This window comes from Gobius niger, assembly GCF_951799975.1.
Source record: "Gobius niger genome assembly, chromosome: 3".
Classification (NCBI taxonomy): domain Eukaryota; kingdom Metazoa; phylum Chordata; class Actinopteri; order Gobiiformes; family Gobiidae; genus Gobius; species Gobius niger.
This window is the reverse complement of record NC_136854.1, coordinates 23,227,521-23,251,750: the sequence shown is the minus strand read 5'-3', so window position 1 is coordinate 23,251,750 and position 24,230 is coordinate 23,227,521. Positions and strand designations below refer to the sequence as shown.

At 39.2% G+C, this 24,230-nt stretch overlaps 6 protein-coding genes across 6 annotated transcripts; 3 read left to right on the top strand and 3 right to left on the bottom strand.

The window, feature by feature from the left end:
• The first annotated feature begins 725 nt into the window (after nucleotides 1–725).
• On the top strand, nucleotides 726–2,017 carry bglapl (bone gamma-carboxyglutamate (gla) protein, like). The gene is made up of 4 exons (XM_079554250.1): nucleotides 726–835; nucleotides 915–1,283; nucleotides 1,409–1,499; nucleotides 1,582–2,017. Exons 1-4 carry the CDS (start codon nucleotides 775–777, stop codon nucleotides 1,682–1,684), a joined length of 624 nt encoding a protein of 207 aa, XP_079410376.1. The 5' UTR covers nucleotides 726–774; the 3' UTR covers nucleotides 1,685–2,017.
• A 2,086-nt stretch (nucleotides 2,018–4,103) lies between these two features.
• slc34a2a (solute carrier family 34 member 2a) lies at nucleotides 4,104–10,385 on the bottom strand (the record flags this gene model as incomplete). Its single annotated transcript, XM_079553658.1, has 14 exons — nucleotides 4,104–4,112; nucleotides 4,345–4,836; nucleotides 4,916–5,040; nucleotides 5,124–5,240; nucleotides 5,320–5,487; nucleotides 6,258–6,381; nucleotides 6,694–6,789; nucleotides 6,884–7,076; nucleotides 7,478–7,589; nucleotides 7,750–7,893; nucleotides 7,972–8,100; nucleotides 9,306–9,398; nucleotides 9,477–9,522; nucleotides 10,362–10,385. 14 exons carry the CDS (start codon nucleotides 10,383–10,385, stop codon nucleotides 4,104–4,106), a joined length of 1,872 nt encoding a protein of 623 aa, XP_079409784.1.
• A 3,075-nt stretch (nucleotides 10,386–13,460) lies between these two features.
• On the top strand, nucleotides 13,461–15,536 carry LOC306961049 (OCIA domain-containing protein 1; the record flags this gene model as incomplete). Its single annotated transcript, XM_079553657.1, has 8 exons — nucleotides 13,461–13,511; nucleotides 13,685–13,766; nucleotides 13,877–13,930; nucleotides 14,001–14,048; nucleotides 14,469–14,598; nucleotides 14,695–14,858; nucleotides 15,126–15,287; nucleotides 15,366–15,536. The coding sequence occupies 8 exons, from the start codon at nucleotides 13,461–13,463 to the stop codon at nucleotides 15,401–15,403; spliced, it is 729 nt and encodes a 242-aa protein (XP_079409783.1). The 3' UTR covers nucleotides 15,404–15,536.
• An 80-nt stretch (nucleotides 15,537–15,616) lies between these two features.
• rhbdd2 (rhomboid domain containing 2) lies at nucleotides 15,617–16,788 on the bottom strand. Its single transcript, XM_079553120.1, has one exon. It carries the CDS (start codon nucleotides 16,731–16,733, stop codon nucleotides 15,762–15,764), a length of 972 nt encoding a protein of 323 aa, XP_079409246.1. The 5' UTR covers nucleotides 16,734–16,788; the 3' UTR covers nucleotides 15,617–15,761.
• Nucleotides 16,789–18,087: 1,299 nt separating this feature from the next.
• chic2 (cysteine-rich hydrophobic domain 2) lies at nucleotides 18,088–21,886 on the top strand. The gene is made up of 6 exons (XM_079554445.1): nucleotides 18,088–18,396; nucleotides 18,770–18,824; nucleotides 18,918–19,073; nucleotides 19,144–19,200; nucleotides 19,281–19,340; nucleotides 20,085–21,886. The coding sequence occupies exons 1-6, from the start codon at nucleotides 18,266–18,268 to the stop codon at nucleotides 20,133–20,135; spliced, it is 510 nt and encodes a 169-aa protein (XP_079410571.1). The 5' UTR covers nucleotides 18,088–18,265; the 3' UTR covers nucleotides 20,136–21,886.
• A 649-nt stretch (nucleotides 21,887–22,535) lies between these two features.
• Nucleotides 22,536–23,785, bottom strand: LOC306961278 (uncharacterized protein). Its single transcript, XM_079553971.1, has 6 exons — nucleotides 23,575–23,785; nucleotides 23,364–23,509; nucleotides 23,227–23,288; nucleotides 23,039–23,152; nucleotides 22,869–22,967; nucleotides 22,536–22,794 (listed from the first exon to the last, which is right to left on the bottom strand). The coding sequence occupies exons 1-6, from the start codon at nucleotides 23,689–23,691 to the stop codon at nucleotides 22,622–22,624; spliced, it is 711 nt and encodes a 236-aa protein (XP_079410097.1). The 5' UTR covers nucleotides 23,692–23,785; the 3' UTR covers nucleotides 22,536–22,621.
• Between the last annotated feature and the right edge of the window lie 445 nt (nucleotides 23,786–24,230).

Here is a 24,230-nt window from a genome sequence, read left to right as displayed (position 1 = left end):
AAAAAACAATCACACTCTGGGGTTTAAAGAGGTTGGGAATGCAACAGTCCTCATTTGGTGTGCCATTCTTGTTCCAAGATGAAGAAGTAATGGGGAACAGAAATTGACTGAATTGGAGAAACAAATAATCTTCTTAAAAAGACAAAGCAAATAAATCTAAAATGAATGGTAAATGGTGAACTTATATTACGCTTTTCTACCTTCGTTAGGCCCAAAGCACTTTGAGACGACCCGCTCTATCAACTGCGCCACTGTTGCACAGTTGGAAGAAAAGACAGTTCCAGACAACTGAAAAACAAAGGACTGTAATTTCCCCCTCACTGACCCATGAGTATGATGTGAGTGCGAGTGTATTATTACATCCCTATGTGCATGCTTTAATGCATATTTCAGTGTCTGCCTTTGCAGACATGTCCTTCAGTGTCTTTATGTCTTTACTATGGAATCCTTACACTCTGCTTTCTATAAAGTCTCCATATACAGTTGAATTCGAGGAATGTCTTCCGGCGTGTGCTTTGTGGGTTGAATGAGTTTCTGGACCCAGTGCCAGGGCTCGAGTGGGTGTTTATAGACGACTTCACGTCAAGTGGAAGCGGAAATGTTGTTATTTGATTCTCTGTCCAATCAGAGTGAGATCTCCCTTAGTGGGTTTGGTCTCACTCCGGACATGGACTTGTATATATATTGACCTGACCTCAGTGCAAAGACACAGAACTAGCCTTCGAGTTGAAAAAGAAGTCCTTGACTCTACAGCAAAGCATCTCCAAAAGCATCATGAGGACTCTCACGCTGCTGTGTGCCTGTGCTCTCCTCTCAGTCTGCTGGTCAATGGGAGGTGAGTCCACTCTTCCAGATCGTCATTTCTTATTTATTTCACTGTATTTATGCCAAGCATCCTCTCCTGTACTCTGCAGCTATTGAGCCGGAGGTTGTGGTGGACGATGTGGTGGACGATGTGGTGGACGATACAGCAGACGCAGCAGCTGATGTTGCTCCTGCAGACTCTGTCTCTTCCTCTGCATCCTCATCTGAGTCTGACTCTACATCGGACTCAAGTTCTGACTCCTCTGCATCCAACTCAGGCTCTGACTCCTCGGCATCAGACTCGGGCTCTGACTCCTCATCATCTTCATCCTCTTCATCCTCTTCTTCCTCAGAGTCCACAGAGTCTTCCCAGTCCCAGTCGTCTGAGTCATCAGAATCTTCAGAGTCCTCTTCAGAGTCAGCTTCCTCTGCTTCTGACTCTTCAGCCTCATCTTCTCCAGACTCACTCAGCACTGAAGGTAATAATGTACTGTCATTCATGTAAGCTCAGTCAACCAGGGGTTTTCCTTGCAACTCCAGGATGACAACCAGGACTTTAAAACAACCAGGACTTTTGACTGACTTCATAATGTCTGCTGTTTAGCTCCTCATGTGGTGATGAAGAGGGATCTGGCTGCTGTCCTGCTCCGGAGAAGAAGAGCCCCCGGACCGCTCAGCCCACTTCAGCTGGAAAGGTAGTACACATTAAGTATAAATAGTACAGATGTCCTTGTGCAAAAATGTTTAATCTCCTAACGGTGTGTTTTGTGTGGACAGTCTGCGAGAGGTTTGTGAGTTGAATGAAGCCTGTGACGACATGGCGGATACTGCTGGTATAGTTGCTGCTTACACTGCGTACTACGGACCTGTCCCCTTCTGAAGAGGCCCTCCCAAACACACATGAACTTTAATACTCATGCCATGCCCTTCCTGAATGCGAAAACACATGAATGGGTGATTTGAATGAAGTCCTCGCACAGATAACTAACTAAAAGTGACCTTTTCAATGGTCTTGTATGGTACAAGTTGGAGGCACATGGAGTCACAAGCCTGTGAATATAAGTCCACTCAAGTTTAGATTATTGCTAAGCTTTAAAACAAAGAAAAAGGTGCTACAAGTGCAATCTAAATGTAAGAGAATGTATTACTGATGTATTTTATATGGTGCTTCTTACTTCATGTGGTGCTTTTGTCTTTACGTATTAGTCATAGTAGATGTACTAACCAAGAAAATAGTGTTCTCTGTATTTTCACATGTTGATTCATTATCTGTTTGAAAAATAATAAATTATTACTTTGTTGGAAAGTTTGTTTTGTCAACTTATCTTTTGCTTTGTTACCTGTAGTCCTCACACCCCTTTGGCATCTGTTACCATTTTCAGCCTCTAGATGGCAGTGACAAGCAATGTGACTGTACCAAGTGATACAGTAATCATTTCCAGTGTACAATGTGTTCGAAGTCTGTTTATCTTTACACACAACAATTATAGGGAAAACCCATCATTATTGATATGATTGATATTAGAACACGTTACCAGTATTATGTAGGGGTTGCAGGGTTGCATTAATAAGGCGTCCACTGCTGATGGGTGGATAAAGGTGTCAAGATTAGGGACATTAGGCCAATTGGGAGGGACCACGCACTGCTCTGATACACCACGCCTGACCTGGGTTATTCATTTATGGTGTTTATTATTATCGTTATTATTATTAATTGCTCTATTACTGACTCATGGGAGATAGGTGAAAAGATATGTTTCGTCTATCCATGTATTTGTTTTCCATGATGGCTGCATGTTCACTCCTTAATAATAATAATGATAATAATGCTAATGCTGTTGAGTGTAAGGTTAAAGTTGCTAATGGTTGAGAATGAAACTGCAATATACAATTATACAATAAAATGTAGTTCATAAACAGGTACAGGCACATAGCAGTGTGTGTGTGTCTGTCTATGGCAAATAAACTTCATGTCCTCCTTTTGCTGCGTAAACTGGTTATGGATATTGATGTTTGATCATAGAAGGTGATTGATTACGAGTTTGTGTTGTACCTGGGGATGACACAACCTTTTTGCAGAATTCAGAGTTACAATATTTTGTAAATAGAAAACTCAGGAGGGAATTAAGAATATTAGTCGCAATGCTTAATTTGATCCCCCGTTTGGGGGAGCGCATTCCCCGCATTCCCCCAATTCATTTTTTTTCAGGGTAAAGGATCTGGGAAATATTTAGGAGGATCCGGCAAAAAAAAAAGTCTGATATAATGGAGTCTAATGAGAGTGTTCCGGCAAATGTTTTGGCCTGTTTCCCCAATCCATCACATCAGATCAAAAGTGTTCCTGAAAATACTAATTTACAAATTAAGCACTGATTAGTAGTTCTGCATATGTCATTTTTGTTGATGCCATTTTGACACTTTTCTACACAATAGAATATGTTGTTCTGAATTCTTATCTTGGATACAGAATGTATTATGCCTTATCACCAGGAAATGTTGATTACGGGGTAGGTGCACATTAGCTTAATATATATGAGTATTATCAATAGTAATAATAATAATAATGATGATGATAATATTGATGATAATAATAATAATAATAATGATAATAATAACAATGATGATATTTGAAGTATCTATGATACATGAATGTAGCTTTAAGCCTTGCTCGTGTATCGTAAGCTCTGCACTCACACATGTGCTGTGTAGGAGCCTTGAGTGTGATGTGGCTTCATCATTAACAGAACTATCACTGTGATGCCGTGCCGTTGGCAAACGCACAGCTCAGCTGGGTGTCTGGTACTGACACAGTTGTGTTTAACTATTGACAAAGATAATCCATACACATGCTGGGTGCCATGTGACACATAGTTCACAGAACGCTACTGGACACAGACAGAAGTGTTCCTTCAGCCCACTCATTATTACTCATAGTGCTGACAACATTAGGTTTTTTATTGCTTTGGCAGTGAACTGTGCCCCCATATTTCTGTGCTTTCTTGGTATTATTACCCACTTTAGATAACACTGATAACTAGCTAATAAACAGCAGGACAAGTCTACACATCAGAAATCATAACTTAACTTTAACTTTGTAAATACTTTGAGAAAAAAAGTATTTATTTGAATACGATTTACTTGAATTACATGCATCTTATAAAACAATATATTCTCTGAATACAATTATTATTCTTAATTAAAGAACAATTTGTACACCCTAAAACGATGTGAGAGATGTCTATGTGTTGTTTACACATAATGTCTGTTACAGAACAGTAATGTGTTGCACTTCAAAAAGGTCAAGTGACCTGGAGAAACATAATTTAACAAGAATCAGCTATTACACATATGTTGTACTAGTATCACAGATCTGAGTTTCAAAGATCACACAAGGAAATGTTTATAATTTAGAACATTTTTGACTCAGACAAATCAATAGCTCTGACGTTAATGGTGCGATGTAGATAAACATTAAAGCCTGGTCATTGTCAGAATCTTCATCTCTATTTTATCTATTGTACTGCTGGTGTCATTTGTTACTTCTTTCTCCGTCTCCATGGCAGGGTTGTCATAAGCCTCGTGACTTTTCCTCTCCTCTATTTGCTTCTCCTCATCCACAGGCAGGTGACAGCATTTACAGCAGCAACAGCATTTGGTGACAAACACGTCCACCACTCTGTCCCAGGGCGCCAGGGAATGGGCCCATAGAGGCAGGAAGTCCCAGTTTCTCAGTGCAGGGGGCAGACAGCCAGGCTTACGCTTCTGCAGCACATTGATGATGATGATGATAATCAGGATGGCTATCAGAGGTGCACCCACTCCTACCAGGACCTGCCAACCTGCCATCGACAGACCAAAGACGAGCAGGGGCAGAACAAAGAAGCAGCTGATGATGTAGACAGCGGCGAACCACCGGTACTTAGCCGTGATGTTGCCCAGGCCTTTGGCTAGGCGGATGGGGATTCTCGTGAAGGGTATTGGGTACCACAGGATAATACCACTTATGTTGAACAGAAAATGTACCAGGGCAATCTGGAGGAGAGAAAGAAACATTTACTTTTATTTGTAAATATACACATGGAATAGCCTATAATTACCTGCCTATATCTACCTGTAATGCATTGCTCAGTGTGTCTCCCGGACTAGCCATAGCAGCCAGGATCGCTGTAGTGGTGGTGCCTATATTTGAGCCCAGTGAGAGTGGATAAGCTCTTTCTATGCTGATCACACCAATGCCTACAAAATGCATGAAAAGTTAGTCACTCGTCTGACAACTATGAACATGTAATAATAAATGGTAAATGCATGTTTGACCTCACCAACAAGTGGAGTGATGGCGGATGTAAACACTGAACTGCTTTGCACCACAAAAGTCATACCAGCACCGACCAAAATGGCAATGTAGCCCACAACCCAGCCAAAGGGAAAGGGGAAATCTGAACACATGATCAGAAACAGAGTATTAGCACCACTCACTGCTGTAGGTAGAACCAGTAGATAGGAAATGTGTCTCACCAGTGTTTAAGATCTTCTTTATGACCGCTGCGACCTGTCCTTTGAGCATGGAGTTGAGCAGCTTCACAATGAGGATCAGGCACGAGCACAGCACCAGGAGAGACAGAGCCAGCAGGATCAGACCCACAGCCAGGTCGGACAGAGCAACGTTCACAAAGAGGTGATTACCTACAGATTTAAAAAGAGCACAGCTAAAATGTGCATGTGCCAGGAAGGATTGTCTATATTGTGACCAAATTAGGCGTAGCATTAAGATTACTTTGAATTAAACTGAATTTTTCATAAGTGAGCCACCATTTGCTGGTTGGAGTGGATATACTGTATTAGTGAGCAACATAGTAAGTGATCACTTACAGACATAAATAACATGTCACACATGTCTCTCCAGATACTGTGAAGTAAACATGTCCATATTGGATATTGATTTTACTAATAACACGTGTCATTTATGCAATTACCAAAACATTTTACCTCATGTAAAAATGTTTATTTTTTGCCCAATACTTAACCAGAGACTAAATTACAGCTAAAACCAGTATAGTTCTCTTGGATCTAAATACAACCCACCAAAACTGCCCAGCACATGTCCCAAATCTGTGCCGAATGATGAAAGTAGCAGGTCTCCATAAGTAAAACCCCAGTGACTGAATTCTATGAACTGATTATAGAGCTAAGGCAACCCAGGTTGAATAATTGTGAGTGTTGAACCTTTTTAAACTAGAAGGAGTGCGATGTATTTCACCTACACAACCTGTAAATGGGTGGAAGTGACGCTAGAAGAGTTACAGATCAATGCATTTAGAGTTTAGTGAATAATAAATAGGTGGTATTGTTCTTAATCTTTCATTGGTGTTTTACTGTGTTCATTTTTAATGTTGTTTCTGGGAGGCACATTCAGTTGTTTTTAACATCAAAAGAAAAGCCCTTGCCTTACTCACATTTTTCTATGTTGTAAATGGAAGATTTATTCTGCAATGTAGTAGTCAGTCCATTTTCATCAGTCCAACATAGAGACGGAAGAGTGCAGTTTTCTGGACCAGGAACTGTCACATTCATCAAAGTCTACAATGTACAAACAAAACTAGTGTCAGTGCCTCCTCACACTGAGCTTTACAACACAGTAATAACATAACTGTCCATGTCTCCTGGTAAATTTCAGTCTGGGTTGAGTTAGGATTGGGGTATTGACCAAGATGTTACCATTAAACAAAGTGTGTCTGTTTCTGTACAATTACCATAAATACCATGTAATTACACTTTCAGGAACCATGCTGTTTCCATCCAATTAAGATGCTATTACTGCGCTGTGAAGTAAATTGCTTCCATTTCATATCTGAGGAGCTCTGAATAGTAAAATAGTACAAATAATCTTACTGTATTGGTAAAGGTTTTACACCATTTCTTTATAAGACTCTTGTTATTGGCTTCAGGATCCCCAGTGGCGATTTGACTGATCACGTCGCCATCTAGCTAAAGATTGCATCAAACAAAAAAGAGCAAAGACAAATAATTGATATAATAAAAGTCACAGCAATAAAAGAAACACTTAGTGGAAACAGGGTACCTGAATAATGGATTCTGTGAGCACATCTGTGATCACGTTCAGCAGGTCGGGTGCCTCTCCGCTCTCAATGTTGAAGGAATCTATGATGAGCTTCGTGACCTTATACAGATAACCAGTGGCCACCTCCAGTGGAAGCAGCACCAGCACTGACAGCCAGTTGAAGAAGTCATGGACAGTGGCCCCCGCAAACGCTCTGGGGATTAGACAAAGCTCAGTGTTGCATTCTTGACAAAACAATTGGTCACACTTTATTTTGGATGGAAATGGTGTGGTTTCTGGTGATAGCAGAGGAGAATGCATCTTGCAGCCCTGTTTCCTCATCACTATATAATGCTAACCATGTTTCCTGCTCATTTACAGTCCTCATGTGGTTCGAGTAAGGGTTCGAATGTTACAAAATACATAATATGTTCCTGTTTTTTCCCCTCACAATCACCAATAATTAAGTTTATTACACTTTAAGTTATGCTATTCACATGCTGTTTCTATTCTGTTACTGTGCTAAGTAAAGTTCTACCAAGTAATCCACTGTTTGAACTTTGAGAAATGTATACTTTGTAGACTTTCAATTGAATATTATGTCAAAATTATTACCTGCGAAAAGTACTGCGGTCTCCAGCCTGCGTCATGGCAACCAGTGTGTTGGTGACTGAAGTGCCAATGTTAGTCCCCATAATAATAGGAACCGCCAGCTGGACTGTGAGCACTGCGAACACACAGACTCACTCAACAATGTTCATACGATCACAAGCACCACTACTAATCTAGAAACAACGCTACTTCTACTCTTCCCTGTACTGCTTTACAACTCCACATGTACTAATACGGAATGTATGCAGTATCCCGCTTTCCTCCGGTATACTTACATCCTGATGAAACCATGCTGACGACAATAGAGGAGGAGGTGGATGAACTTTGGACAAGAAGGGTCACCAAAACGCCAATCACTAGTCCAGCCAGCGGGTTCGACAATACACCATTGTCTTGTAAAATGTCTCCCGCTGCTTTACCTACACATGGCAAAAAGAAAATCATCTAGTGCGAGAAAGGTTTGGGGCTTGATTATGCATGAGCTGAATTTTACTGGCCTCCAACCAGCTGGAAGGCAGAGCTGAGGATGTCCAGAGAGCAGATGAACATGTAGAGAAATCCTAATAACAGGAAGAGTTTCCCGACAGAGATCACAACCCTCAGCACTTTGCCTTTTGTGTCCAGAGCTGAAAGATTAAAGAGGAGTGAGTGAGTCAGAATAGGCTCATACATACAAACTCAAAGGTTATAAATAATGTGTTTGAGGGGCTTTTGGACATCTTTTCCTCAGTATGTCACGGTTTATAACTTTAAATAATGTACATGTACGAGGTGGTGGACACATTTAAAAGTAAAAGTAGCCTATTATGTGTAATAATTTAGATATTTTAGGCTACTTTTAAAATGAACACTTCTATTTAATTTTTTTTGAATGGAGTAGTGTAGCAGCAAAGTTGTGCTGATCAGAATAATAAAGTCAACAAGAAAACACCAGCAGCACATTTAGTCTTTACTGTTTGACCTAATTAACATCAGCACAAGTATTTATAAAAAAGCAAGTACTTACTTTCACTAAAGTCTTATTCTCATCCATACTTTGACAGTAGAAGTTGTGTGTCACCTGGTGTATGCGTACCTTTACTTAAGAAAAAAGGTTTGTCCACCCCTGTGCTTGGAAAACTGATGACAGTAATTCCTCAGTCTCATTTGTGTATGTAAAAATTGCCATCTTCTGACACAAAGAGAGTGAAAGAGTTCAAAGAAAGCTTTTTAAATAGTTGATGACTAATTCAAAATCATTTGTAGTGAAGGCAATTTTAGTCCTGAAAGGATCAGAACAAGTCCAGACTTGTCTGGATTTTAAAAATCACACTGGAGATGACATCAGCTACATAATTAGCTTTTTATAGGAGAAAGGATGGACTGAATATGTCCTCAACATAGCAAGTATGAAACAAGGCAACCCCAGATGTGTTTTTGTAAAGAAACTCAAGACTGTGGGTCTCGGGGTGTCCATTACCAAACATCCCTGAGACATCCAAGCATAGGACACTCAACAACTGAATGAATGGGAGGAGTAAGTGTATTTGACAGTCATTTTTGTTGAGTTATTTTTACTACAATATCAGTATATACAAGTGTGTGACGTCAGCATAATCCCAGTGCACTCTCAGACCTGCATTCTGTAATCAGAAGGATTTGATTTACTGTCCTTCAGAGGGGGCGATAATTTGAGTCGACTAAGAAAGAGTATCAGCAGTAGTCATATAACTGAGTGAACACTATCTGTACCTTGGGACAAAAGTGGCGTTGGCAGCTTCTGTATAGCTGACTCATAGTAGTAGTCTCAACATGAAGTAATGCTATAATAAAGACTTAATTAAATACCTACTTGACCAGGGAACCCCAGTGTCATTCAGTTCAGGCATATCCCATGGATCAATTTCCGTTTTCTCCCCATTTATAAGGTCTACGGTCGAATGAGCTGTAACCAAATGAAAATAATGAATGATTGTTTGCATTTATATGACCAACTTTGATGCTATTATTCCCCAGAAAATACCTTCGTTGCCCTCTCCAAGTTCTCCATTCTTGTGAGATTCCATTGTCTGGAAAAGACAAACAAATCAATCATATGACAGTTATAAGAAGTAATCAATACATTCATTTCTATATCCTGATTACGAAGTCAACATATTGCATATCACGGTATTAGATTGTGGACACGCACCTCTCACATGCCACACTATATTGATCAGTCACATGGTCAGGAGAGAGTCCCCAGTACAATTCCATTCAAAGATACCAGCTTAAGCCCTGGAATATCACACTTTCTGATCTCACCGCTTCACTTTTATGAGGCAATTAAAAGTTATTATTGATTTTGTTTAAGCAAGATAATTTTCTCTCCTATCATTTCCATTGCAAACTATATGAAAATAACTAGTCAAGCATAAAAATACCCTACATAGACCTTAATGACCTGAAATAAAGTGTGTTAAAATGTCTAATTCTCTCTTTTCAATCTATATCTATCTATCTATTTTAAATTTTCCCCTACTCCCCCCTATTTCTGTTTCTGTTTTATTTTATTCTAACTTTCCCTTCTTTTTTTTCCAGGTCCTAGCACTATTAGGGGAGGGGGATGGGTGAATAGGGGGGTAGGGAGATGGGACAGGAGGATTCAGGGACATGAGGTGTAGGGAACGGGTCAGCTGGTCACAGGATGGGAGATGGGAAGTAAAACGTGTGTGTTAAGATGGTACTGTCCTCTAACCCACTGTCTGAAAATGTTATCAGGCAAAACATTAAGAAGACAATGTTTTTTACCAAGTTGGCCTGAAAGTGCGTAAAGTGCACTTAAAGGGACATGAATGGGGATACATAATAAAATCTACAAATACATGATGATTTAGAAACCTGATTATTAAAAAAACTAAAACCTGACCTGCACCGGGCGTAGCGAGTCCATTATCCATATGCAGATAGTTCTGGGAAAGACACCTGCGAAGAGTTTGCAGTCCACGCAGCCAGTGATGTGTCGCTGTCACATCACCATGAAAATGTATATAGCAGTGATAAGGAGGACACACCTTTCCTTGTCTCACACCGCTGTAAATGCTTTGAAAGTCGTGTTGCAATCCGCTCCATACTGTATGAGGCGTGTGTTGTCAGTCATCTGAACAGAAGTCCAAACGAAAAATATACCTCAAGTTGAGTCCTTCAGTAATGCACTTGAATAATCCAGAGGTGCTCTTCTGACAAGGGGTTTACTCCATGACAGTATAGTTTCCAGAATGACGTTTTTCACCCAGGCACCAATAGCACTGAGCTTGAACTACTGGCACAATGTGATCCGTGATTTTGTAATCAATGTATTGATTCTCTTAGCCTGCCACTCGTCAGTGCCTTCTGAAATCAGTGGACTGCATATGTTTTTGGTGCTACAAATTGGCCTATACATTTTTATTTACCTTTTTGTTTTACTTACCTCACAGCTTAGATATTTTTTTTCAATAATTTTTTTTACTTTATTATTTCTTTTATTTGATTACTTTACAAACTATTTTTGGATCTGCTCCCTCCTCCATTGAAAAACACTCTGTCGGGGGGTGGGCTATAAAAATAGATCCCACATATTGATATTTGGTCAGTCTTTTCCATGTGACATATTTATCACAATGGAACAAAAACAGAGGAGTAGTTCACAAAAGTGTAATGACCAGTGACGGTGCTGAGTTGAAACTTTAGGCCTGTTAGTTTACCAATCTTTTACATTTTGTTTACCCATGTTGCACACTTTTTTGGGTTGTTTTGTTGTGTCGGCTCCAATGGAGAATATTGTATGCTAAACTTTCAGCATTATTTATCTTTATATTCTATCACCCATTAAACAGAATATGCTCAATACCCCAAAGTCAGATTTCCCTTGACACTATCCCATTGGGGAATTTTATGCATAAACTTTCGAAAATGCTTCAAATATGGCACTGTTGATGTGGATAAACCAAATATTGTGAGTTAATTCTGTATCTTTTCTTTTTTAATGGATGTAAAATTCCTCTTTTAGATTGCTGGTGCCTTCATTATGATTGTATCAACAACAGTGTAACATGTTCAAGTGCAACAATCCAAGACAATGTGGATCATGTTCACTTTTGTAGACATTTTAGTCACCCAACATTCACTGAAGCACAATATTTTATTGGCCAGTGATTCTCAAACTGTGTCAGTACTTGAATCACTCTGGGCACTTGGGAAATTTTAGACTATATTCATTTCAATTAGAGATCACTTCATTAATGCCTTTGTAACACATTTAAGTTGAGCTGACATGGCCTCCCTCCAGTTTGGACATAAATAATTCCACAGGGTCTATTTAAGAGCCTTTTTAGACCCTCTCTAGTCCCCGGGAAATCACATTATTTCATAGTGCACCCAGTAATATGTAAAGGGGACACTCAAGTAAGTTTCTTTAATTGTGTTTAAATACCAAAACTAGTTATGAGTTTTATACACACAAGTGTCATCAAAGCTTAAATAACTCTTTGTCATTTTTGTTACATTTGTTACTTGCCAAATGAAGTCCAACATGGTTCCAGTATAGACCTACGTCTATACATAGTTTACAGTGTTAATTTGAAAAACACCAGACTGTCAATGTTTCTGTTGTTATAATATTGTACAGATTGTACTGACAGGTCTATAATGGCAAACGTAAAATGGACAAACAACACTTAGTCATTGTGTTATTGCGTGGGTCTATTTGAATAATAAAGAACTGTGATTCTTTTCTACAGATATTCACATTCCTATGTCTCACCATTATGAGTTGCATAATGCACCATTAAGCTCTTTGGGTCTAATTGAATATTTTATAACCACGTCTTAGCTCAACACCCAGTCTGTGCCAGGTAAAATCCAGATTGAGTCTAAACCAAGTCTTGGTTTATTATCTTGAAGTTGGTCATAGCCACAACCTGTATGAAGAAATCTCCAATGCAAGTTACAGTGTTCTGAAATTATTTATTATTGACTGCAAAGGCCTGCGACAAGACAAAATCACCACGCGAGGGCGCAATTTGTCTATGTAGCTATATTCTCTCACACATTTTTTGTTTTGTAGGCCTAGAGGAACATAGTACAATTTAATATTGACCACAGGGGAAATATGCACTGTAATCATAGCAAAGATGCCAATTTCCAGCTGTTGTGGATAGACTGATGTCACAGTCTTAATATGGCTGTTTTCAAGCCTTCGTTTATTAATCAAAAAAGCCTGTTATATTTTGCACCAATAGATGGCATTCTCTTCAGCATTCCAAAGACAATACACTACTGAAAACAGTTTACATTATAAAATGCTTTGAAACAAAACGAATATGTCACGATAGGATATGTTTGGGTTAGTTTTATGTTTTATACAAACAATTCATATGATGACAGTCCTATGTAACTCAGTTGATCACAGTGTTCACATGAGTCCACAGACAGTGTTGTGGTGACCCCACAGCCGCACTGACGTCCTAAATTTGAGGAGGCAACAGATAGGCCATATTCAAGTATCATAGTACAATGGAATAAGCCAAACAGTTTTATAAATGTTTATTTGGAATATACTCAAGAAGCCAATAGTGAAAAGCCACATTTTGGCTATAGTTCTACTGATAATCCGATAATTTCCCTAGCCTGCCTTCAGACAATAGTAGGTTGTTTTTGCCATGAGTTTTTGCAGTAATACAATGTAACCACGCGAGGACGCTGTTTGACAATGACAAATAATTACCCTCCACGCTTAAATATATATTTATGAAATTGTGCACCGCCTCATTGGGCACTTTTCAACGCTTTGAAGCCGAACTGCAGAACAATTGAAGGTCAGATACGCATTGTTGTAAAAGACTTTTGCTGGGCTGTCACAATTCATTTCCGGGTTACTGGTGCTGCTATGACATTGTGCCCGACAGCTGAGCCGTTTTCTGGCCATGCCACAGTTGTGTATTTCAAATACGTTGAAAGCTGAAGTAAAATTATCATTACAGGAATAATGTCAGCCTCCGGTCCAGGGTATACCGATGAGCGGCACAGCGCAGTCCCGGTAAACACTCTTGAAGTCGCATTATCTGCGGGAGGCTAATGTGTGAGCTAGCTTAGGTAGAACCGTTGACCCCATGGTTTGTCTCGTGCAGTGTCTTGAGCTTTTAGTCTAAACTGTCTGCTATGTGTGCTCTGCTTGTTGAACGCTGGTACAGAGCTGTGTGTGTTTTGTAGGGTCCAGGGTTGGACTACATCCCCACAGATGAGGAGAGGAGGGTGATCAAAGAATGCAACCAGGAGAGCTTCTGGTACAGGTGTAAGTTTGGGGGTTTATTGTTTTTGTTGTTGTTGTTGTTGTTGTTTGCTGCTGACGCTTTAATGCAGATGAGGCCATTCGTGCTTTATTCAGGTGTGTTTTCTTTGCAGCTGTGCCCCTCTCTGTGGTGAGCATGGCTATCACCCAGGCCCTTGTTGCAAGAGGTAATACCTGAAGGTGACCACTATCTTCTGTCCATGTTTGAGTATTTTAAAGTAACCCTTTGTTTGTCAGGATCTTTGACAGCATCGCCAAGGTTTGGATCTCTTCCTAAACTTGCATGTGAGTACATTTTGTTAATGGATGGATGCAAGTTTCCCTTTCACACACTCGTGTTGCTTAATATAGAAGGTTATAAGATAAGATAATCCTTTATTGATCTCACAACGGAAAAATTCACTTGTTGCAATCGGCATTCAATAAGATCGCTCAGAGTGTTCAAAAACAGACAGGAAATGTGCAAACAGTTAAATAGTAGGAAAAAAACGTGGCATCTTTTGTACAATAAGTAAAGCAAAAATAGGGGGGTGGAATTATAACAATAAGGAAATAATAAACAGATTATAGAATATCGGGGTGTAAAGTTACAGTCCCAGTGCAGGTTGTCAAAAAGTGATGCTGAGATTATTACCCAATTTTATAAATACAATATGTGCATATAATCAAACAAGCTCTATTCTAATTTGTATATGTGTTGTTTAGTTTCTGGTTTTTGTGGTTACTTGGCTGGAAAACTATCTTACATAAAACCCTGCCAGGAAAAAATCAAAAGGTTGGAAAATTCACCCTTGGCTGAGGCAATTCGACAGCGGTCAGGACTGCCACAACAATAGTAAGTACAGGAAAGTAGTTATTATACTTTAAATATGCACGTTTTTAAAGGCGTAAAACTACATTTGCTTTGATTGTAACTATTATATGCCCTCAGTTCTCAGGGCCAACAGTCCGAGATGGGTGATGCAGACATGTCAATACAGTCATTAGGCACGATGTTCCAGTCAGACACCCCAAGCCAAAGCAGAGACTATCGACATGGATACAGCCCAGATCTCCCCACACAGGTGGAGCGGGATGAAGATTTCAGTGTTTCAGGTGCAGTTTGTGAAATAATGATATACTGTAAGCTTTTCGATATATGTTCAATGCATTAGTTTGGTGTTGACAGATGTGTATCAATCACATTTCTCTGGAAAATCAACACCAGAAGATTTTTTGATAGTGGAGTAGTGTGTTTTGGGTCAGCAAGTCTAATCTTGCCCTAAGAATTAGAATAATAATAGCAGTGATAATAGTAACAATATTAATTGCAAATGGCCATAGTTGGTAATTGCGGTGGTCACACTTCCACCAATTCCACAGATCAGTCATATATGGATGATGAAGAGCCCAGACAGAAGCCCATCTTATATGAAGACCTACGGCTTAAGAACAGAGAGAACTATGAGGTCACTCTCACTCAGAAGGCAGAGACACTGTTGAAACCATCATCACAAAGAGAGTCAGAAAGACCTAAAAAAGATGGTAAGCTGCTATTTTAATGGTGGACAAGTTAAAAGTATTTATTGTAAAGTGCTTGTTGGTTTTGGTTTTGTATTGCAGTCAAGAAGAATATGTATGGAGATGCTTGGGACGAGTGAGTCTTTCCATGGAAGTGTATTTTGACATCACTTGAAAATTTTAAAGAGAGCTGATGGTAGTGATGTACACATGACTTACTGCAATAGTGACACAGAAAACCAATGATTTTGTGTTGTGTGTAATAAATTGCTTTAATGTAAACAGTAATTTTGTGCTAGACCCATTATTCTGTCCTTTCGAGGTTTTAACACAGTCATTAAATAGTGTGGTTGAAATTGTGTGAACACCAGAAAGTCTTTATTAAGAATACAAAAGGCACAATTCTACACAGCGTGAAACAACAGATTAAACGGTGGAGAGATGAATCCAATGTGAAACCACAGTAAAAAATAATTTGGGTAATATTAACACTCAATGTCACATTGTTTGCTCCTCTGACGAATTCTGATAATTATGATTGTGGTTGCAACTGTGGGTATGATTGTGTCCTGGATAGTGGCTATGGGAATGTCCATGAGATTGTCCATGCGATTGTCCATGAGGATGCAGAGGCGCTGAGGCATTGGCCAGCGTGTAGTTGTAGCTTGGCCAGCCTTCATGCTGCAGAGAAACCGAGTTCTGAGGGCTAAGGCTAGAAACTGGAGCATAGGCTTGCACTGGGTAGGTTCCTGGTGTAGCACTTATTTGAGGAAGAAGTGTTTTCCTCCTATCCTCTGTGGAAGCAGGGACAAACATAACATTGCTGATGCGTCTCAAAAATCTAAAAGGCATCATCTTTTCCAACACTGAGGCTCTTGATTCAGACATTTGCACCAGAGAAAACCACCCCCTGCCATACATCCAGCCTGTTAGAATGGCTATAATATTGCAAGGAAGCACCGCGTTTGGAACGAGGATGGTAGTGATGATCAAAAACAACCAAGGAAGAGCTATCGTGGGGAAACTGACGCCACATAAAAATCCTTTGGTCATCTTTGTGTGCATTGTGGTTAGAGCCATGCAAGCGAGAGCCGTAGAAAGCAGTCCTTCAGTCTGGTTGGCGGCGCCCTGCAGAAAGTCCAAACACGCATAGGCCAATCCCGTGGTTGTGGAAAGCAGGAGGAACATGACCAGGAAGCGAACGGTGCCAAAGCCTCTTTCCAGGCTGCCACTGAGAAACACGAATGCGGCGATGCTGAGGAGAAGCTGGGGCACAGTCTTGTGATAAAAGGGATAAAGAAAAAGTCTGTGAATATGTCCATTTTCAAAAACACTGGCACCAACGCTAAACATTCCTTGGGATATGTTGCAGCATTCTTGGATTCCGAATAACAAACAAGATGAAAAAGCAACTGTAAGGATCCCACTCGTGAGCTTTGGAGACACTTCCTTCAACACGTGTGAAAGCATGTTGTCAAAAATAGCCCGCAGTCTCAAACAAAATGCAGTTTCAGGAAGAAGTTCGAGGAAGGCTTATCATGGTCAATTTCCGGTAGATTCTTTCAAAATAAAACACTTAATAAAAAGAACGGTCTTCTCATGGATTTATTGTTCCTGTGTGTTCAAAAAAACATATCCACCTAAATTCACATCTACGGTTAGGAACAGTTTACTTCATTAATATGACTCCAGTCTACCTAGTTTGATTCCTGCCTCAACATAGACCGTCTCGGAAAGAGAAAAGAAAAGAAAAGTTAAAAAAAAATAAAATAAAAATATTTGACTGAGTTTGTAAAATTCACTCTTGGGTGAGGCACTATATGACTGCAGTCAGGACTGCCACAACAATAGCAGGTACAGCAAAGTATATTAGCCTCTATACATTTTACAGATGCACTTTGCTAAGGGCCCACACACAGTCAGAGATGGTGATGCAGACACATCGGTGCAATACACCTGTTCCAGTCAGACACTCCAGACCCTTGCTCAAAGCAGAGAGGATGGATATGGATACAGCCCAGAGCCTCCCATATACTTGGTGGTGTTTCAGGTGCAGTTTGTGAAATGTTGTTGAGAGATGTATGTTAATCACATTTTTCTTCTGGCAGATCAATTCCAGAAAGTTTTGTTTTGATTGTTCAAAAATAAGTAACTTGAGAAAATGATTTCCTGATTTGTCACTGCTGAAACATTTATCAAAAGTCTACGTCTTTTTTTTACACTTGAGTGCATTATTTTACAGTAACGTTACTCGTAAATTGTTTTATCTTTCTGTGAAGCACTTTGGTCTTCCTAGTGTTGTTGTAAAGTGCTTTATAAATAAAATAAACTTGGTTGATTGATTGATTGATTGATTGATTGATTGATTGATTGATTGATTGATTGGTTGATTGATTGATTGATTGATTGATTGATTGATTGATTGATTGATTGATTGATTGATTGATTGATTGATTGATTGATTGATTGATTGATTGACTCTGGCGGTGAGCTGACATTGCTGTAATACCAACACCTGGTAGCCAGGGGCAACTCCAAAAGACACTAAACAGCATTCCTATGTAGCTATGGACCTCATTTGAAAGCCATGCTACAAAAAGGTTTTCTTTTTGTAGAAATTGCTATGACCCATGTGACAACGCTGGGCTAGGTGTCATATTTTTAACCGTGCTGGTTATCTCTTCTATCTTATATCTATGGCATAGATATAGATCTACTATATGGCATAGATGGCATATATATATAATAATCTATGTTACTGGCGTTGATAGCTTTATTTTGAAATGTTAGGGTCGTAATGACGTCACTTCCGTTGTCGTACAGCTGCTGAGGCGGATGTTGATGTTTTGTTACTGCTCGGTAGCTCTGAACGATGTGAGCCCTTACGTACCTCTCGGTTCGGTCGGTTTATCTTTATCTCCGCTGGTTTCTTTGCGCTGGTACACGGTGGGGTTTGTTGATTGTCGACCCGAGTCTTTCCGGTAGTTTTCCCGGATCGTGAGATGATGGAGGACTTTGATGAGATCTACGAAGAGGAGGAGGAAGAAGAGGACGAGGACAGGGCCGCGGAGGAGCAGCTTCTGAAATACTCGCCAGACCCGGTGGTAGTGCGAGGATCAGGACATGTCACTGTGTAAGCATCCAGCTTAACATTTCGACACACATCTTTACTGCCCCACAAGAAAAAACCTCGCGTTGCTGTAAATCCATTCCTCTACAACTTGCTGTTATCTCAAAGTTAGCCGAATTTTTAGGTTTAGCGTAGCATGCTAAAGTTAGCATCGGGCAAATCAACTAAAATAAAGACAAGGAGCTGCTTTATGGCTTAACGCAGCTTAGATTTTGAGAACAGCACAGTTGATGTACTATACAATGTACAATATTTGGCTAATTGCAATATTTGACCACAGTCCTAACAGAAGAAGAAAACAGCGTTTGCTTTCACTACAAATACCAGGGAACTCAAGCTCAGGCCATGAGTGATTGGGTGTGTGTTTTTCTCACAGGTTTGGGCTTAGTAACAAATTCGAGTCAGAGTTTCCCTCAGCACTTACAGGAAAGGTAAACTACTTTTAAAGTTGTACTCCAATTTTAGAAATAAAAAAAAACTGTTAACATGCTAAGCAATGTAATGTTTCTTTTCATGTGTTTTAGGTGGCACCTGAAGAATTCAAAGCCAGTATCAACCGTGTCAACAGCTGCCTGAAGAAAACTTTGCCTGTTAATGTGCGGTGGCTCCTTTGTGGCTGTCTCTGCTGTTGTTGCACATTAGGATTCAGCTTGTGGCCTGTCGTCTGTCTGAGCAAAAGGGTCAGTTTTACTGTATACATGTTTAAAAATAGTATGTGTATCCTTTAATTGTTGTTATGTTTTCCTTTAGACCATAAGATCTATAGAAAAGCTGTTGGAATGGGAGAACAACAGACTTTATCATAAGGTAACTCGATATGCATCCCACAGTTTATGAAATATGTGTGATCCATTAAGGTCTTAATCCATACTGACCTTTGTTTGCAGTTGTGTTTGCATTGGAGACTAAGCAAAAGAAAGTGTGAGACAAACAACATGATGGAATATGTAAGTATATGATATGTCTGGGCATGACATTGATTCTATCTCGCTAGCCAAAGTCAAGTAGATTTCTATGTTGTCCTTTTCCCTCACTTGGGAACTTTGGCCGGTCGATTGTAATAAAATCTAGATTTATTTTTTAATGTAATGTAAACATTAATATTAATTAAACATTACACAGCTATGTCATGTTAAAGGAGCTATTCCTGATTTTTTTTCTTTTTGTGAGGTAAAATTATTTTTGCCCCATAAAAGTATGTTGGAAAAGTAGTAATTTGTGAAAAAATCAGCCTGATGTGGACATTTGCTCCATACTATGATTCGTTGATGTTGCATATGGTCAACCCAAAGAGTCAGTCATAACCATAAAACATGCATATATTCTCACCACATCAGTGCAATGTAATGTAGCAATGTAACAAGCGAAAAGACTTGGGTCTTCCATTGGTATTTTTGGTGGAGCTAGAGCATTTCTGGTTTCTTAATGATGCTTAGAATGTGAGAAAGACGGCATGATGGGGTGAGGTGCTTCCAGGATCAAAGAACTACTGTGAAATGTTACGTTTATTTAGATTTCAAAGATCTAAGGTCATATCTGATAGTTCTAAAAAATCAATGCATGTAGTTCACTTGTTTTTTTTTATTGGTCTGAATTGGTTGTTTTGTGCCGTGCAGTTACGATTGTTACATATGAAACACGAGTATGACAATTGTACTATAAGTGTTTTTTTTGTATTTCTGTCCTTTCAGGTAATTCTCATAGAGTTCTTACCTAAAATCCCCATCTTCAGACCAGACTAAATCGACTGTTGTGGAGTTCGTACATGCACTGCTGTCCTCGAAGGCTGTTTATTCAGAAAACTGTTCACCTTAAATACTCCAACAATTTTGTTTACAGTGTTATGATAAACCTTATCCTCCCTTGACTTACCTGATCCACAAATTTGTTTACACCCCTTATCTATCTGGAATGAACTTGAAAAGAGCTCTGTGAACTTGCTCAATGACAAGACACAGCAACAGCACCAGCCTGTGGGAGGACATCTGAGGACCAGCAAGCTATGAGCAGCACTATTGATTTGAACAGTGAACTTTCATTTTTAAATTGTCCAAGCAACACAGTAAGACAATGACTGTAAGCGTTACTCTTCTGTCAGTGCACTAATATTACGTACAATACTCCCAGTGCTTTGTAACAATGGTTTTGGTGAAGCAAATTTATGAAGGACTTCCAAAGGAAACCTCATCCCAACCAGTTCCCTAGCCGAAGGACAAATGTTTAATTTATGTTTGCCAAAACTGTGGTGTAACATTTTTTTAACCAGTAATATCATCGTCATATATGATCAGTCCTCATCTGCAGTGCCAGTGACAATCACTCTGACTGCAAGCTCATGTTTAGTGAATGGGTGTGGAGCTGCTGTGTGCATGGGACAACTCTCAGTATGTGATCTTCATGAGGCATGTCCAAGAAGTAAAAGGGCTGCCTAGAAAACACCTATGGCACAGGAGCCAGGAGTGACAAAGACAAGTGACTTGTAAAGTTTATTTACTGCCTGTTTGAGAGGGGATTATGTTATTGGTGATGGAGCTGTTCACGCGGTGTATATGAGAAAGGGAGCAACAAGCAAAAAATTATCGATGTGTTGGTATACGCTCTAGTTTCTACTGCAGGTTTTTTTCTTTGTCATAGCAAATTTATGTCATAAATTGCTTGAATGGCCATTCATTACATAAATTAACCCTAAAATACTAGTGGTCATATTCAACACTCAAGCACATTTATGTTTCCTTTTCTTTGTTTTTGTACCACATACTTTTTCTCACTGATTTTCAAGGAAGTGGCCCCTGATGTGAGCCGTTGAACAGATGCTTTTTTTTTTTTTTACATCAGATAAATGAAATAGACTTGTGTGATGCTACATTTAAATAACAAATCTATTTATTGTAAATTGACACAAAATAATTAGATAACACCTAGAAATATAAGGCTAATTATAATTACTTGGTTTCTACTCACTCAGGGCAAAGAATAACATAAAAAATGTAGCATAGAAAACATCAGTGTCCAGTCCTTGCATGTGTTAACATTATTGGACTCATGACTCAAACAGGTCATTTTGAATTTATGTAACTTCACCCAAATACAAGCACATTCTCAGTGTCTACACTATACTCATGCATGTTTATCATGTCGGAAGGGAGAAAGATTTTGTACCAGCACTTGTGTTGGTGTGGGGTTCACTTTGTGGATTTTTGATCGAGTCAAGGCTAAGGCCAAGTACAGATGTTAAGCATATTCTGTCAATGATCTTGGCATCTGAAATCCTTTTTATATATATCCAAGGGGTTTTTGTGTGTGCGTCACACTGAGCGAAATATACTATGTGTCCATTTCCCAATCTGTACAGTTACAACCAATAAACAAGGCGACGAGCATCCTGCTCTAAAACAAGTTTAATCAGTTTTTGACTTGTCTAAATAGAACATGTTGATTGAGAAATGTCACACCATTCCAGTTTAAAGAGTCTATACCTGATTGTTTTCTAGTAGTGGAATAAAATTTGCATAAAAAAACCTTTTTGCATGCAATGCATCGAAAGTTATTATGACAGTATTGCTTCCTGAAAGTTGCGAAATGTGTTTATAAGCACATCCCTGTGAGAAATGCTACAAATAATCATTTAAAAATATACGTACTCCCTCGTTAATTGTTCAAAAACAAGAAAATCAGCATTTTTAAGTGCAGCCCCTCCCCCTAGTGCAGTGGTTCTCAACCTGGGGGTCGGGACTCCCAAGGGGGTCGGGAGACAAATTAGGGGGGTCGCCAGATCATTTATATAAAATATGCATATTTTCATTAGCATATAGTATAATATTTTATTGTAGCATGTTTTTGATGTGTGTATGTGAGTGCCATTATTTGTTTGTGGTTTGTTGATTTTTTTTTCTTTGTTTTTTAAGAAATATGTAGGCTAATGTTTCTATTTCTCACGGTGTGACCCGGGCGGGTCCTTTACCTGTTATATTGGGGGTCGCGGCTCCAAAAGATTGAGAACCACTGACCTGGTGCATTGTCAAATTGGCATCTTTGTCTGTGTTTACTATAAGAATGAAAATATGGGATTAATTATATGGGATATAATTACTGGGATTACCCAGTAATCCCAGTAATTATTCGGGATTACTGGGATTACTGGCTGACTGATACAAAATACAAGTGGGTATGTGTATGATTATTTACACAGCTCTAATTGTAGTACAAGTATAATATTTCCATAATAGAATCAATCTGTCTTTGCTCCGGGCAGGTTGCTCAAAATGGTGTCGATGAAGCCTGTGAGGCCGCCTTCAGTGTTGGCGAATGATTCGATCATGTCAAACAACTGTGTGCTGATGTTGCTGTTCAGCAGGGAGGTGATGTCTCTGGTGCTGGTGTCCTGCTCCTCTGAGCACAGCTCTGGGGGTAGAATAAGTGTTAACATTTTGCCACGGAAACAAAAAACACATTCAGTCATTCAGTGTTGCCATTACCTTTTTCTGGGTCCATGAATACAGGTGGTGGTAAATTCAGACATGCTGCCTGTTTCTTAAATTCATCGAGTTCAGCTGTGCTCAATATCCTCCTTCTGCCTAAACTCACAAAATAATAATTATTATGTTAAAATTGTGAATACAAATGTACAGCACTGAAACATTCTTACTCAGTAGCTGCAGGCTTTGATAGTAAGTTGACCCAAGTGTGAAATTGCCCTTAAAAACAAGGCAGTCAGGACAGCCAGTGGTCAGCAGAATCTCAATGACTTTGTAAGGAATAGCTGTCACCAGACAAAAATATCTGTTACCACATTATAGTCGGGGACAATATTTGTGTTGGCTTTGCCATACATACTCGTTTGAAAACTGTTGTCAACCACAAGTGAAGAGCTTGTAAAAGATATGCAGCTGCCAAACCTGAACAGTGCAGCAATAATGCAGGAACATTAAAATGGGAAAATACTAAGAAATTGTTATAACTTTGATACGTACGATTTCTGAGATTGAAGAAACGTGAACATGTTGTTATCGGGATGAGTGCTGATATTTACAAATGCACTGTCCACATATTTCTTTGTCAGTGTCTTGATTCCTGGCATATTAACGGTCTCTGCCACATACATCCATTTGCCCAAAAGCTGCAAGCTCAAATATTTTATGCTAACGTTCAATTAATTCCTTCTATGGTCTCAATCGTTCTTACCTGGTCTCTGTTTTCTATGTTAATCTTCTGTGTCAGAATGTCACAGCTGATGGTTGGAGCTGTGTGTCCAACACACAGAAAGCTCAGCACGGCCACAGCAGTAAGGAGCAGCCTCATGGTGGAAACTACTGTTATAAAACTAGTATGTGAAGAGTTTTGTCTGTAATAGATTCAATTTATTGGGCTAAAGTTCCCATTTCTGTACCCACTGCAAGAGGTGGGCCAGGGTCACTGTCCACCCCTGGAATCTAATTGGTCACCAATGTCCAAGGGAGGGGCTGTTCATAAGGTCAATTACATCATCAAACTACCTATAGCATATAGGGACATTTTAATAAATAAGCGCAAACCCTTTCATGCAAATGTAGTAAATGCAGTTCAGTTAGGATAATAATAATAATAATAATAATAATAATAATAATAATAATAATAATAATACATTTGTATTATTCCTTCATTTCATTTATTCATTTGAGCAGAAAAGTATTTTAAACATTTCTTTTTACAGAATAACAAAAACAAAACAAGACTATTGTGCTCAAAAGGAGTGGGAAGAAGTTCAAAGAACTTTTAAAAACCTACACCTCATCTCTCATTCATAGTAACATCAAGCAAGAAACAGATGCTCAAGTCAAAAATGACATTTGTACAATATA